Below are 15328 nucleotides of genomic sequence, written 5' to 3'. Positions count from 1 at the left end.
AATAGTCCCTTCTGGCCTTGGAATCTATGAATGATGGTTGCTAGATCTGTTACATATTATATCACAACAGACACCATCTGCCTAGTCAAACCACCTACAGCAGATATCAATATAAAACTTGTCATAAAGATAAAGAGGGAATGTGAGTCCTATTTGAGATTACTATTTTCAAGGCAAACATTTTTGACGTTTCAGTTCAGTAATTTGAATTAGAGAGACAAGGTTTTCCCAGACCTGGAGAAGAGCTCTGTGTAAACTCAAAATCTGGTCTCTCTCACCAACAAAAGTTGGTCCAATAAAAGATATTACTTCACCCACCTTGTCTCTCTAATATTCTGGGACCAACAGAGCTCCAACACCACTGTATACAGTAATTTCAATGGTCAGTTTCATCAAACATGGACAGTCTAAATTAAGAGCAAGTTTCTTTTTTCTTTAAAGAGATCCTGTATAGTACAAGTAAGAATTATGTGTTGAGGAATAAAATAATGTAACAAAATGGCTACAGTGTGTATATTTAATGCAAATTCCTCCTTTACGATGGAAGGGAGCAATGTAGAAAAGTCCATTAAGAACTTCACCATGAGAGTTAAACATACTTAGGAAGCACTTAGATAGTATGGTGATGGTCACACTATAAAAAAACCTTAGGTCAAGAGATGTGCTACTGTGCTCCAATGGGTAAAATTGGAACTGCTCATTTGTATGTAATTGGCCAGATACTACTAATAGTTAAAGGGAATTCTCTTTTAGCTTCAATCATAGGAGTCTGTAGTCTTGGATCAGAAGGATCTTGAGTTCTACCCTACCTGCTTCTATGAGATGAGACTTTTTAAATAGCCATAGTGATAGTTACAATATCATCATGTAGACACAAAACTTCCCACTTATCATAGCTCATTATCTCTTCAATTTTCTCAGATTAGTTCTATCCCTGTAATACTTACACATATACAGCCTACAATTAACATAAGAACATAACATAAGAATGGCAATACTGGGTCAGACCAAAGGTCCATCCAGCCCAGTATCCTGTCTACCGACAGCGGCCAATGCCAGGTGCCCCAGAGGGAGTGAACCTAACAAGTAATGATCTCGTGATCTCTCCTGCCATCCATCTCCACCCTCTGACAAACAGGGGCTAGGGACACCATTCCTTACCCATCCTGGCTAATAGCCATTAATGGACTTAATCTCCATGAATTTATCCAGTTCTCTTTTAAACCGTTATAGTCCTAGCCTTCACAATCTCCTCAGGCAAGGAGTTCCACAGGTTGACTGTGTGCTGGGTGAAAAAGAACTTCCTTTTATTGGTTTTAAACCTGATACCCATTAATTTCATTTGGTGGCCCCTAGTTCTTATATTATGGGAATAAGTAAGTAACTTTTCCTTATTCACTTTCTCCACACCACTCATGATTGTATATACTGCTATCATATCCCCCCTTAGTCTCCTCTTTTCCAAGATGAAAAGTCCTAGCCTCTTTAATCTCTCCTCATATGGGACCCGTTCCAAACCCCTAGTAATTTTAGTTGCCCTTTTCTGAACCTTTTCTAATGCCAGTATATCTTTTTTGAGATGAGGGGACCACATCTGTATGCAGTATTCAAGATGTGGGCGTACTATGGATTTATATAAGGGCAATAAGATATTCTCCGCCTTTGTGTTGATGCTATTTGTTACCTTATTTCGCTGTAAACTCATCTAATTTGCTGTTTTCCCGAAGAAAGCAGTAATGCTTTCTCTCTTTCTCTTGAGTGTATTTGAGATTACTTGTATGATTCTACATCCATTCTTATTACCTGACCACATTTCTAATCTCTCTCCCTTTTATGTTGTTGCTCCATCTTTACAGGTGTTAGTGGCATTTTGTACTTTCATATCAGCTGCAGCTATAATTATTGAAGCATACTGCTTCCTTCCTCTTAACAGCCTGTTAGCGAATACAGTAAACATGACCAGATCTAAAGTGGAATCCTGTGTGCCACACGGTTAGACCTGCCCTAACCCAATTTGCTGTAATTTATCATTGCTCTTTCCGATCCTCCACACACTCTTCAGTCCATGTTTCAGAGTAGCAGCCGTGTTAGTCTGTATCCGCAAAAAGAAAAGGAGGACTTGTGGCACCTTAGAGACTAACCAATTTATTTGAGCATAAGCTTTTGTGAGCTACAGCTCACTTCATCGGCTGCATTCAGTGGAAAATAGAGTGGGGAGATTTATATACACAGAGAACATGAAACAATGGGTGTTACCATACACACTGTAACCAGAGTGATCAGGCAAGGTGAGCTATTACCAGCGGGGGCGGGGGGGCACCTTTTGCAGTGATAATCAAGGTGGGCCATTTCCAGCAGTTGACAAGAACGTCTTCAGTCCCTGCATCAGTGTTCCTGTACCTGACAATTTTTCCCTCAAAAGAAGATACAGTATTAATTGTAGGGTTACCCACGCTAAGATTAAAAACACTTGAGTCTGTTTCCCAAAACAATGAAATTCATTTAAACAGCGTGAGACTTATTTTAAATAAATACACGGTATGTCTCGTTTGTCTGATTGGTGGTTCAGCTTCTCTCCGCCATGAGGGCTAGAGACCTTTTTTTAACGCCAAGTCCCATGTAGCTACATGACCGCAGGCGCTGGGGCTGTAAGGCAAACGCCGTGGGACTCCTGCTCTCGCACACAGGGCATGGCCACTCTTACGCCAGGAGCAGCGGGCAACATTTACATTCAACTCCGCGGTGCCGGTGAGGCGGGACTCGGCGCCCCCTGCACGACCACAGCGGGGGCGGGGCAGCTCACCGCCTCTGTACGGGTCGGGGAGCGCGCGGGGCGCCACCGCGTTCCGCAGGGGGGGCCGGGTAGGCGCCCCAGAGAATTAACGCCACTCGCTGATTGGAGCGGGGGAAGTCGGACGAAATCACACGCAGGCGGCAGGCAGCCTCTCCGGCATGCGCATGCGTAGCTCGCTGCGCCGGCACCGCCCCCTCTCGCCCCCCCCCGGCGTAGAGCATGCTGGGTAGTGTTCCTTGGTTACCGTTGCTATGGCAGGGCCTAGTCTCCCCCTCCCCCCTTGATGAGCGGAGAGATGGTGAAGCAAACGATCCAGATCTATGCCCGGGTGAAGCCCCTGGCCAGGCGGCAGCAGGCGGGGGTACGTGCCCGCGGGGAAAGTAGCCGGGCTGCAGCCAACCTGGGAAGCACATGGTGGCGTGGTGCAGCCCGGGGTGGAGCGGGGTGCCTGGGGCAGGGGGCAGCCCGGGGCGCCCCGCTGGGGGCGGGGGTTGATAGGAGCTGTTTGAGGGTCCCTGTCATGATTCCTCGTTTATGAGGCTGGTTGCCCGTGTAGCGAAGGGCAGGACTTGTTGCAGCGCCGGGATGATTTTAAGTGGCCCAGTGCAGAGTAGAAAGCCCTAGACATTGAGTGTTAAAGGGACCCTTAAAACACGAAATTATGCTCTAGTAAAGCTGGTGACCTTTGGGGGCAAGGAGCTGATTTTCTACATGCTTACAGGAAGCTTGTTTAATGAAATCATCATTGTGGATATTGGAAGTGAATGCTTGAGTTGAAATACTTCACCTTCATTGAAATGAAAAATAAAAAGTTTAAGGAAAACATTTTCATAAATGGTATGTAAAAAACAACAACACCCCCCCCCCCCAATAAACCCCAAGCTCCTTAAATTGTGGTCCAAAAACTACCTGATGAGTGCCTTATTAGTCTCACACAATAAACACTTCTTCAGGTTTTCTTTTTTTTTTAAATAAATCTTTGGTCAGATATTTGAAAGTGGTTTTATTAAGCAAATTCTGTCAAGGGATTTGGTGTCTAACTGCATTTAGATATTTTGAAATCTTATTTTGGGGTGGGTGGGTGAAAGAGACAGTTGTCTACTGTGTAATGCAGAATCCTCTGGAGCTCAAATGGCAAGGGCTATATTTTTGAAGGAGGGCAAACTGGGCTTTCTCCCTTTTGTCACCATGGAATTGTGATTAGTCTACATTCCTGTGTATGATCTTAATGAGATCATGCAGTTAAACACATCAAGATGATAGAGCCATGGTACAAACCACTGTTCTATTGCTGAAGTAATTTTGTTTTGCAGATTTATTCAGTTGGTGAAGATGAGAAATCAGCCTCCAGTTTAGAGATTATTGTACCACGTGACTTGGCAGATGGATTTGTCAATAATAAACGAGAAAGCTACAAGTTTAAGTAAGTTTATTTTGTTCTGATTTTTTCCTCATGCAATTTATACTAAGATCACTTTCAACATTACCAGATCTGTGTTATAGCCCAGCTTATTATTTTTCCTCCTGTTAAAGAGAGTCCATTTTCTATACTCAGTATCACCATTGCCTACAGAGAAGATAATTGTGTAAGGATCAGCCACTAGATTCAGTGTGCCAGTCCCGTGGAGAGTCAGTAAAAGTTTCTTATTAATCTCTGATCCACACAATACAGTTTTGGTATATTTAGTAAGATTTTTAAAAAGACTTTTTAACAAGAGGAATCTTTCAGTGCTACAGTACATTATTGTCTATCATGATTTCAGGGCAAGACATGATAAAACTAGAAAAGTTTAATAGCTGAACTTGTACGCTTCATCAAACTATTACATGACATTGTGGTAAAAATGCCTGACTCCTGTTTACAGGCCTGCACCCAAGCAGCTGGCTATAAAGTTTTAGTGTAGACAAGGCCAGAGTGAGAGAGGGACCTTATGCTCCTGCAGAAGCTAATGAGCCAGCATAGGGTGGATAGTGACTTTAGCCAAAGATTTGTTGACAAAAAGCACTTTCTAACTGGAATTTTTTGATTTCAGGCCTAATCAGAACACAGTGAAGAAAATTATAGTTTGTCAAATGAAAAGGGAAACTATCATCTTAGAAAAAACATTTATACATTTGTAAGAAGATATTACAAATGATGAGAAATAAAAACAATTACTTGATAGCATCCTTTGTATGGAAAATTTGGATGCAACATTTTGTATGGAATTTCATATCAATTGAAATTTGATGCTGAAGAAAATCTAAAATCTGCTGTAGAGTAGGACTCCAAACAAACATCTGTAACTCATGCTGATGTCACTGGACAGGCTCTATGCAACACCAGTTTAGGTTGCAGATGCCCATGTCAGCTTAATGGATGCTGACATTTTCGGTGTCTTTATTGTTCTTATGGGAGTCTGTGAAAATGAATTCTGAGAAATACTGAGCATTGTGATCCTTAAGGAAATGCTCTTTGTTTTTAATCTTTTATCATAAAGCCATACATACAAAAGGAATGCTACATGCCAAATACTTTCTCTTTCCTCCCTAAAACTCACTATTTTTGGTGAAGACTTCCTACACTGGTCATCTCACCAACTATGGGCCTGATCCTGCAATTCTATACTCCTGTGCGCAGTGTCATTAAGATTAAACAAATTCAGTACAACTACTCATCTGAATAAAGGTTTACAAGATAGGGACCTATGTCTCCATACCTCATGCACTGAATATTTCCCCATGTATTGCATTTGTCTGAGTAACTGTACACTGTAAACCCTTGGAGGCCCAGACCACGTTTTTTATATGTTCTGTGAAGAAAGAACTATGTAAACTTATAATGCCAAACAGAACAACTGCAGGTGTTGGCTTATAGTAAGTGATAGAAGCTTAGATTTTTTTTTTTTGATGTTCATCTATTGATTACAATGTTTCCTAGTTGCTACATTTCATTGTAGTCTAAAAATTGAGAGCCTGACTGTACTGTTTATATGTGCTGCTTGGTTATAGGATCATTAATTTATCCAGTTTTCAGTGTGATGCCAGTTGCAAACACTGATCCCCTTGATAGCTGTAAAATACAGGTTTTCCCCCTTAAATTGCCTCATTTTATCAGAGGGTTTTATTGTACAGATCTTGTCAAAGCAGTACTGTTTACAATCTATTTGTATACGATAGCACAACAGGACACTGGTTATTAAGGCTACAGGGAAAACATTGTACTAGGTTATGTAAGCCCAATGACGTAAACATGGACTAGTTACAAACAGAAAAAACAAAAATTATAAATCAAGTAGTGTTTTAAGATACTGCATGATTATTTGTTTATTATTTTCAGATTTCAGAAAATTTTTGATCAGGAGACAAAACAAGATGCAGTTTTTGAAAGCATTGCCAAACCAGTTGCGGAATGGTAGGTTTTAATCTTGTAAATAATCAGCAGTTACATGGGGTCACTGGTAACTTTCATTATACTATTTGAAGGCAATCTGGTAATCATTTGCCATGGTGATTTAAAAATGGATTGTGCTTTTATCCTCTAAATGCTGATCCATCTGAATCTGATAGGCATGCAAGAATTCCATGGAATTTCTGCTTATAGAAAGGGGCTGATGATGGAGCCTAACTTAGCATTGCTATGATTGCCTGTTTTGTTGATGTTATATGGGGAATCCATATTAGGTTAGTTCTTCCTATTCCGCTGATTTATCTCCACTGGTCCTTCAGAAAAGTTAATTTCATAGCCCTCACATTATGCAACTCTAAAGAAAAGGGGTTTGCATGAGGAAATTTAATCTCCCTGTTTAGTTTTTATTAACTTTAATAAGATTTAAGGACAATTATGAATGGGCCTCCAGTGTTGTCCTTACTACTTTCTGATTAATGTACATACTCATGATGGTGCTGGTGGCACTGCATCTTGACTCCTCATTATAATAACTAAAGAATGTTAATGTTGTAGAATGAAGCTCTCAGAAGTGTGGAAATCCCAAAGTTCAGATTGCTGTAGGACCGCTGCTTCATTTAGTGTGCAAGTTGGATACTACTCTGTGAATGATTGTGGGTTTTTTTTATATTTATTCTCGTTACTCAACTTGTGGCCCCATGGTAATATGCTTCCCACCATGCATCCCGTACACTGAATGAAGCAAGGGCGCTGTGTACTGTTGTTTACTGTGTATTGTTGTCTCATTTGTTTCTCAGTCTTCCTTATTCACTGCACACAATCCAAATTATTTAGTGAATGTGGAAATACCATTTCAGATTCACTACACAAGCTTATTCCATTCATTTTCTAACCTACACACTGAATCAGGCTGTGGCCCTGAAGGAAAAAGGAGTATGCATTCAGATAATTAATGATTGTATTATAATGCATATGCACAAGTGGAAGAGTTATTCTTGTGCAGGCTACAGAAAATATTATGATTGTTTAATGCGCTTTGATGTGTTTTCAAATATATTTGAAAGGACATCATCAGCATGAAACGTAGTCCATTTCAAAATATTAGTTGAAGGTCGTTTCAGGTAGTACACATGGCCATGAATCCCTCTGTTAATTTTTGTGGCTTTACAATCACAATTTCCTGTTTGTTCAAATACGTTTTTCTCCTCCCTGTTGTTGCATGAAACTCGGGAAGTCATCGCCTCTGCTGAACATCTCTGCTCAAAATGGAATTTCCTAATTTAGCTATAGGAGGAGAGAGTTGTGTTTCCCAATTCTGTGCTTAAGAACTTGCTCTTTAGGATTGTAAATTGGTAGTATTGCAATTTTGTATGCATCAGACAAAAGGATGATGCAATTGTCTCACACTTACGATAGGTGAGACTTTACTCAGTAAATGTCTTGAACTGTATCAGGGCTCACCACATTGCTGTTCCCTGTAAAATGTAATTATGAGCATTTCCCTTATTTTATAGTGATGTGGATTTGTTTGCTCATGAAGCCTTTTAAACAATATCTTCAGTTTAACTATACTATGAATGCACTGATTCCTTCATTTATAACTAAAATTAAGACTTTGGTTTTAAATTTTATTGGTTGTATTGATATCTTCAGCAAAAGACTTTGATAGGATAGATGAACCTGGGCTGTGCCTGGCAAGTAGAGAGTTAAACTGTCTTGAGCATGCCAGAGCTTGGATTATCAGCATTCTGAGGAAACTCAAGTTACCAAAGCTAATTGGCAACAAGCATCTATTTTTTTCTAGAGAGTGGGGCTACACAGGGAGTTTGCTGGAAGATATGATGACCAGCTGGGTGTGTTCCATAGCTCACCTATGCAGTGCTTCTGAGCTGTGGGAATCTACACCCTTTTTCTTTTTTTATTTGAACCTATGCTGGTGTGAGTTGTATTCTTCATCCATCTTGTTTGACCTTTGGCTAGAAGAAGCCCTGGTTTTACATTAGGAATAAAAAGTGCAGATTCCTTTTACCAATGTGACTACCTGCTACTCTGACCCACTTTCATATGGGTTTTATCTTCAAGTGATAAAAGCCTAATTATGTATTCATTCTAATCAAATCAAGGCTATCTGACTTCCTTCTTTGATTGTTATAAAGGTGATAATGCTTGTTTTCAAATGGTTAAATATGTGCTCTTATTGTTGATAAAACTACAGAATATTTCCAGTTGGTGATAACTGCATTTGCATTGTCACAAAGCCAATTATCTGAACAAATGTTTTGTAAGCACGGTTAAAACTTTCTCCTCCTCCACTCACTGCTCTTTCAAGGCAAAAATATATTTACAAATGTGTTCTTACTCACTCGATTCCTTAATTCATCCAGCACCCTCCCCCCGCCCCTCAGTTTCTGTTGATTTTAATTACATATCAGTCTGTGATTAGCATGCCAAAATTCCTTTCCATTGTGGCAAAATAAGAGCCACCATTGTTACTCCTGGAACACCTCAGTTGTTCATAAGAAACTTGTTTTCATTATATTAAAAAATAATTAAGCTGAAAGCTATAGTCTACATATTTCTGAAGAGGGAGTCATTTTATTAAATGAACAGACTTTGGTTGTGTTCTGCCACAGAAAATAAAACACAAAAAGATCAATGAAACACATCAGCAATATTCCAAGACTGTTTGTCATGTAATCACATGGAAACATGATTGAATATTTGAAAATAAACAAAAAAATTGAGGACACTGTCAAAATTTTAAAAAGGAATAGAAGCATAGGATATGCATGATATTAAGATCTTTTTTTAACTTGCTAGATGGGTGACGATTGGGCTTACTTTCCTATTTGTATCTTTATGTAAATCCACTTTCTTCATTGTTAGATTACTCTTTTTTTCTCTGTCATTAAAAAATCTGGTCTTCCTGTCAAATTGCCTCTGGTCACAGACACTCCTTCAGCATCATGTTGTTTTACATGGTTAGTATGGTCAATTTTCAAAGCTATTGCAGCATATGTTTTGATTTATTATTATGGGTGAGTCATCTCTTGATTTTTTTCTTTTCTTCCCCCCTTTTTTTCTTTTTCTTTTCAATAATTAGGGTATTCAACAGTCTTTAAAATGTATTCTGTACTCTTTCTATGGAGGGGCCATCTTAACCTCTAATTGTAATAACTAATACCCTGATGCCTGAGACCTGAAGCATTATCATAACACTCATTGTTCTGCTGTTACCTTAAAGAATTGCAGGTCACAGAGACTTGGTCACATCCTTTATCTATCAGTTAACCTGTCTCTGTTTCAGGTATCACAGTGTTGGTGTCAGGATTTAAAGATCTAGAGTGAAATCATAGCCCCACTGAAGTCAATGGTAGTTTTGCTGTTGACTCTAGTGGGACCACAATTTCTCACCTACTTTATTAAAGACTTCTCTGATGTTCTTGAATGACTGGTGTTCCCTTGGGAACTTCACAAAAAAGATGTGTATTGTGACAATTCAGCATCCATAAACACTACTGACCCTTTACTATCCATCTTTTTCTGAATATAGCTCCTTGAGTACATATTGTCCACCTTCCTCCCCAACCTCTCTATCACCCATTAATGATATTGCTTTAAAACTGGGTGTTATTTCACTTCATGTTACACACTATACAACTCATGATGCACAAAGATCCCTGCAATTAGATTTTCTGGCTGTGAGTGTGTAAAATCCTTGAGAAATATATTTGGTTTCAATATGAGTCTGTTGAATGGCTGTTTTTAAAGCAGATATTTTATAAAAATCTACCTCTTGCCCAACGCACTAAGTAAATACTACATGATAATCTGGTCAGGAAATTGAAATAATGGGCCACTTCACCCTAAATTTTCTTTATGAACCATATTAAAATATACTGAAAGTAATATATTGTGAAACACGTACACCAATCACTGAGGTCTGTTGACTCCCATATGCTGAAGGAGCTATGTTCTTAACAGAATAATCCAAAACCTTACAAGTCTGGTTTGAAATAGGTTTGTAAATTCCATTCCCCACCCCCGTCCTGCCCCCCCAAAAAAACCCAATAGTTTTGGCTTTGAAATTAACCCCATTTTTCCTATGATCAAATTTCATGTGCAGGTTTGCAGCTGCCTGAGTTCCCAGCATAAGTGGAAATGGGGCTGTCTGCCATATTGGAAGACGGCAGGGCACTGGTGGAGTGAGAAAGTGTTGGAGAAAAGCAGGATAGAGTTCCTTTCCCTTCACTGTTGTCTCTTTTAGGATCTGTGTGCCCATCTTTATACAATACCTCTCAGTTTAGCTGAACTGAGAGGTATCGCATAAAGATAGGTGCATAGCTCAGGGGAGCTGAACAGACCCTTCTGATCACATGGGACTCATTTAACTAGTTTGTTATTTATATCTCTTTGTTCAGTGCAGAACTGAACACGGTGGTGGTGCCAAATAAAGAAATTATAAACTCTGTTTCTGAATGATTAGAAGATAAAGGAAACATGGCATGTTCCCAAATTCTGTATATTCTTATTTTTACACTTTTAAAGCCCTGCGCCAGTTTTAAAATTCTCCCTCCCCATTAGAGACAGATGGAAGTCTCCTTCCTTTGAAACATCAGAGATAGCCACAGCTGGAGATGAGACAATGGGCAGGGTGAGCTGGTGCTCTGAGGTGACACTGAGCATTATCTCAGTCAGGTGCTTGGCTAGCTGGTTCTAGCTCACATGCCCAGGGTCTAACTGCTTGTTATATGTGGGGTCAGGAAGGAATTTTCCCACATGTCAGATTGGCAGTGACTTTGGGGGCAGCGGCTTGCTTTCTTCTGCAGCATGGGATGCAGGTCACTTGTCAGGATCATCTGGGTATATCTCATTTAATCAATTTCCTGCTGTTGCAGGGGCTCTTATTCTCTGCCTGAGGCACTTCTGAGGAAAAAATCATTATTGTGTCTCCAAGTGTTTCTCATTTACATCATTTTACTTCTCTACATAATCTGAAATAAAATACCTTGTTTTCAGTACTTAATAACAATGACTGACTATACAGTACCATGAATATGTAACACTTCATGTATTTAAAAACTATTTACAAGGTATAAACAGTGAGCTAGCTGCTTCACAGCTGAGTATGAAGATGGAAATTTTAAAATATAGACAATGCATATATAGAACAGGGGAACATGAAATCAGCAGCCAAATGTGGTTGTTGTTGTTTGTATCACCCAGAAACTGCAGGCACATTGGATATCCATTATGCTGGACAAAAACCTTTCAAGAGACATCTCCTATCCTGGGGATCTTACAATTTAAAAGGCTAAATTGAGTCTTTAGGCTCATCCTTTTATAAGGGGCAGTTCACTGCTGCACTGGCCCAGGAGTTGCTCTCTTGTTACTCACTGTCCAAATTCCCTCCCTTCTCCCAGGCTTGCTTCCGTGGGGAAGTAACTAATTGCAGGCCTTCAGAAGGTAGTATCGTTTCCACTGGCTGGCGCAAAGCAATGGGTAGAAATAGAGTTCCACCTATTCCCCATAACTCTACATCTCCATCCCACCCACCTATTTTGAAACTTGCAGTTCCTGCCCTCTCCTCATGCCCACCCTAAAGCCATGATGCAAGGACCACTTATGCACCAGAGCAGGAGGGTGGGAAGATCCATTCCTTATATTAGCCTGAGTCACAATCTGGACGTAAAATAAGACTAGACAAAATAAGTGGGTGTAACAAACCAAGGAGGAAATGGCAGAAAGAGGGTGAAGTCAACAGAGGCAGGATCACGTGGTTATGTACAATGGCTATGTGCACACTTGAATCTTTATATATAAAGGAGACATTAATGTTATCAGTGATCACAGGTAGCCATTCACCTGGCCGTCAGACATCATGGTTTATATACATATTACCAGTTCCACAATTATTTTAAAAGAATGTTTCCTCTTCCCTTTCTTTTATTCCTCCCTCCCTCCCTTTCCTCCCTCCCTTATCACCAGTTTAGTTAATTCTTGTTTTATGGGGAGGGAGGTGGGGGGGGGGCACTTGGGTTTACAGGCTTCCTGAAGGGTGTTTTAAGGAAAGGCTTGGATGGGAGGATGGAGGTAGGGCAGGCCATGTCAGGAGTGGGGTTCAGGAGGCACATTGGGGTGCATGGAAGAAGGTACGGGACTGAGTGGTAGGAGGACACAAAGAGTCAGATAGTTGTGCACCATGACTGGAGCAAAGGCAACAGGAAATGACAAAATGAAATTTTATGTAGATGTTTTGCTAACTTTCTCCAGAACTCAGAAATAAGTATACCTGTTATTCACCCAGGCACAAACTGCATTCAGTCAATGTGACAGTCTGTTTTGATCTAGATAAGTTCAGATGTGTGCCAAAATCCAGTTAAGGTATTGGAAATGTCTTCCTGCTTATATGAAAATTGATTAAATGTTAACAAATAGTGATGCAAGGGGATTTCCTCCCAAAGAGGGAATACTTGCAATCTTGCTGACCTCTGAAGCAGAAGCTGCTATGTAGCTGCTATATTAACCAAACTAGAACTGACCATTGTCCCTTTCATTTGCTCTTAAGTTTTCTAAATGCTTAACCATTTATTTTTCACCAGAGGTAAAAATTAATGTTAATCTTAGAGAAATGAAGGACCCAAAGAATAGCTATTAGAAGACACGCATGCACTGAGAAAAACATATCTAAAAATGAGAAACTTCTCTGCAATTCCAACGGTCCTTAAAACAGCGTCATATTCTCAAGGGCGCATATTAATTTTTGCAAGTATGAGACAATTGCCGAATTTTTATGTATTGTACATTTTTTGTGCATAAATGCTGTATGAATTTGTCAGCTTTTTGTTCTTCAAGTTACATAGGGGACTCTCTCTCCCCAAAAGAATTAATTGCCCATTATTCTTTGTTCATTGTCCCCATCACTCAGCTGCGGTGTAACATAACACATTTTCCATCTTCTTGGTCTTGTTTTGTGGCACTACTTGGTGCAGCTGCAGCATGTTGATTCTGGACTTGTAGGTAGTATTGGCTGGTAAAGTAGGTTGCTGGGTGATTTAACTGGCAGACAGAATTGTTTCCAACACAGTGGCCTCATAAAGGAAAGTCTTTCTTATATATTTATACTACTGGGATTCTGAAAATAAAGATATTGTCAGCTCTCTTGTTACAAACTATTAATCAGTCTTGTCTTTTAGATTGTATGATCCTTGGGGAAGGGAGTATCATTAACATTTTTACAGTGCCTAGCGCAATGGGTCCCGGATGTCTCTAGGTCTCATTGATGTGATATGATATATTAATAATGAGTCATTGGCACAGAGCTTCATAAATGGTTCCTTGAGCTTTATGGTAATGTGGCTAAGTTAAAGAATACATAACCACACTAGCTATGTTTATAACACAATTTGTTCTCTCTGGAATTCTAGAAATTAAGGTGTAAATATCTGGCATGATTATTTATGGTTCTAAATGGTAGGCTCGAATGAATGATTGTCAATTCCTTAGCAGTTTATATTCCTGAATCAGTGTGGTGAGCAGTGGCTGAGCTCTTCTTTAGACAAACTTCCATCATAGCTTTGTTATTACTAATGTGGTTGGCTTTGGCACAAAAGGGCTGTGGGATCACTTTCCTTTTGGATGCCAGTTTGACACAACCCAGTTTAAAAATTGTGCTAAATTGAAGAATCAGACAGTAATGATTAAGGCCTCTTCTTGAAATGGTTGCAACCATGGGGCATATGAAGTGCAAGGATTCATTAACATTTCATCAAACCACTATTATAGGGCACAGTATCTGTAAGATTTATTCTGACACAAATTGCAGATTTTCAAACTGTTAAAGAAATCTGCTTATTATAGGTTATGATGTGACTGTTTGGGTGGGTGCATAGAGCATCTTTTTCAATAAAATACCATTTTTATGCAATGTTCATGGCTGAACTTGTTGGAGTAATGCAGGAAATAATGTTGCACTTCCTTTTTCAGGAAAATTGTTGTCAATTTCTAAAGAAACTGATTTGTGCAGTAAGCTCTTGAAAAAAACAGTGCTGTTATAGGTATGTTTGGGAGTTGGACATATCTATGAAATGTGAGGTATCACCAAATTAGATTTATACCACAATTCTGGCAAAGATATAAAGAGAAGATGTCGTGTTGAGATATTTTGTTTATTTTAATTAAAAGGAACTTTTATCTGTGCTCCAGACAAGAAGGGATATTTAAGTACTGAGCTTCTCCAAAGGCAAATCCTCCTTCAAAATTGCTTTCCCAAAGTTTAAAAATAAAATAAAGTTCACAAGTCTCTTAATCATAAACATAAATACCTGAGAGTTGGATGTGCCAGGAGTGTGTTGAGTTTTATTGTGAGTTGAGTATGGATTAAGGGCTTCTGAAATAGATAGAGGGAAAGTGCAGGGACATCAGGAAAATAATCAAGGGTAGTGAGATTTGAAATGACGAGAGAGACAAGATGTTAGCAAAAGATCAAAGATACTGAAGTCTTCCTAGTTTCTTCATTAGTTTAGTATTTGCATAGGTGTTGAATGGCCACCTACATTTAGATGACCAACTAACTCGTCAAAACTCATGTTAGAATAATGAGTGACATAAACCAATAAAGTACGGTAATTTAGAGTTAGAGCTAAAATTGTTCCTTAGTGCCAAATACTTCTCTTGGCTACACATACGCATCCATGGACAGAACTTATTCCTTAATCAGTTCCTTTGTTCATAGGTATTAGCATGTGGTTTGTTGGAGTATGGTGCTTACACACAGTATACTTAGTTAAAGGATAGAGTTTCTGAACTTCTGAGGGTTTTTTAATGGCACTAAATATGTGCCTGCCTGCAAGATTTACTTTTCTTTTTAATCTTTTAGAAGACTGAGCAGTATGTCTAGAACCATGGATGCAGCAAGATATGGCAAAACGTCTTTGTGCTAGTTTCATAAGTACTCTTATTGATCGTGCTTCTGGATCTAATGGGTAGGCTTCACTTAATCATTTGTAAGGTGGGCCATATCCCTTTATCACTAGTAAATGCGAGTGGTGAACAGTTGAGAATAAGAATTTCACAACTGGTTTGGATCCTTTATCCTGGGTAAAAGGATAGGCGTGGCATAAAGGGGACCTAAAAACCCTGTATCT

At 39.4% G+C, this 15328-nt stretch overlaps 1 protein-coding gene across 1 annotated transcript in view; it reads left to right on the top strand.

Annotated features, from left to right (window-relative positions):
- The first annotated feature begins 3077 nt into the window (after positions 1-3077).
- The window catches only part of KIF6 (kinesin family member 6), a 286955-nt gene continuing 274704 nt past the window's right edge, over positions 3078-15328 (top strand). Inside the window, exons 1-3 of the mRNA XM_073338562.1 lie at positions 3078-3155; positions 4108-4217; positions 6114-6188. Of these exons, the coding sequence (XP_073194663.1) occupies positions 3078-3155; positions 4108-4217; positions 6114-6188 (263 nt within the window). The remainder of the gene's footprint in view (positions 3156-4107; positions 4218-6113; positions 6189-15328) is intronic.

The sequence above is a fragment of the Lepidochelys kempii genome, chromosome 3 (assembly GCF_965140265.1).
Source record: "Lepidochelys kempii isolate rLepKem1 chromosome 3, rLepKem1.hap2, whole genome shotgun sequence".
Classification (NCBI taxonomy): Eukaryota; Metazoa; Chordata; order Testudines; family Cheloniidae; genus Lepidochelys; species Lepidochelys kempii.
Note: the sequence above shows the minus strand (reverse complement) of the source record. Positions and strands in the feature narration are given on the sequence as shown.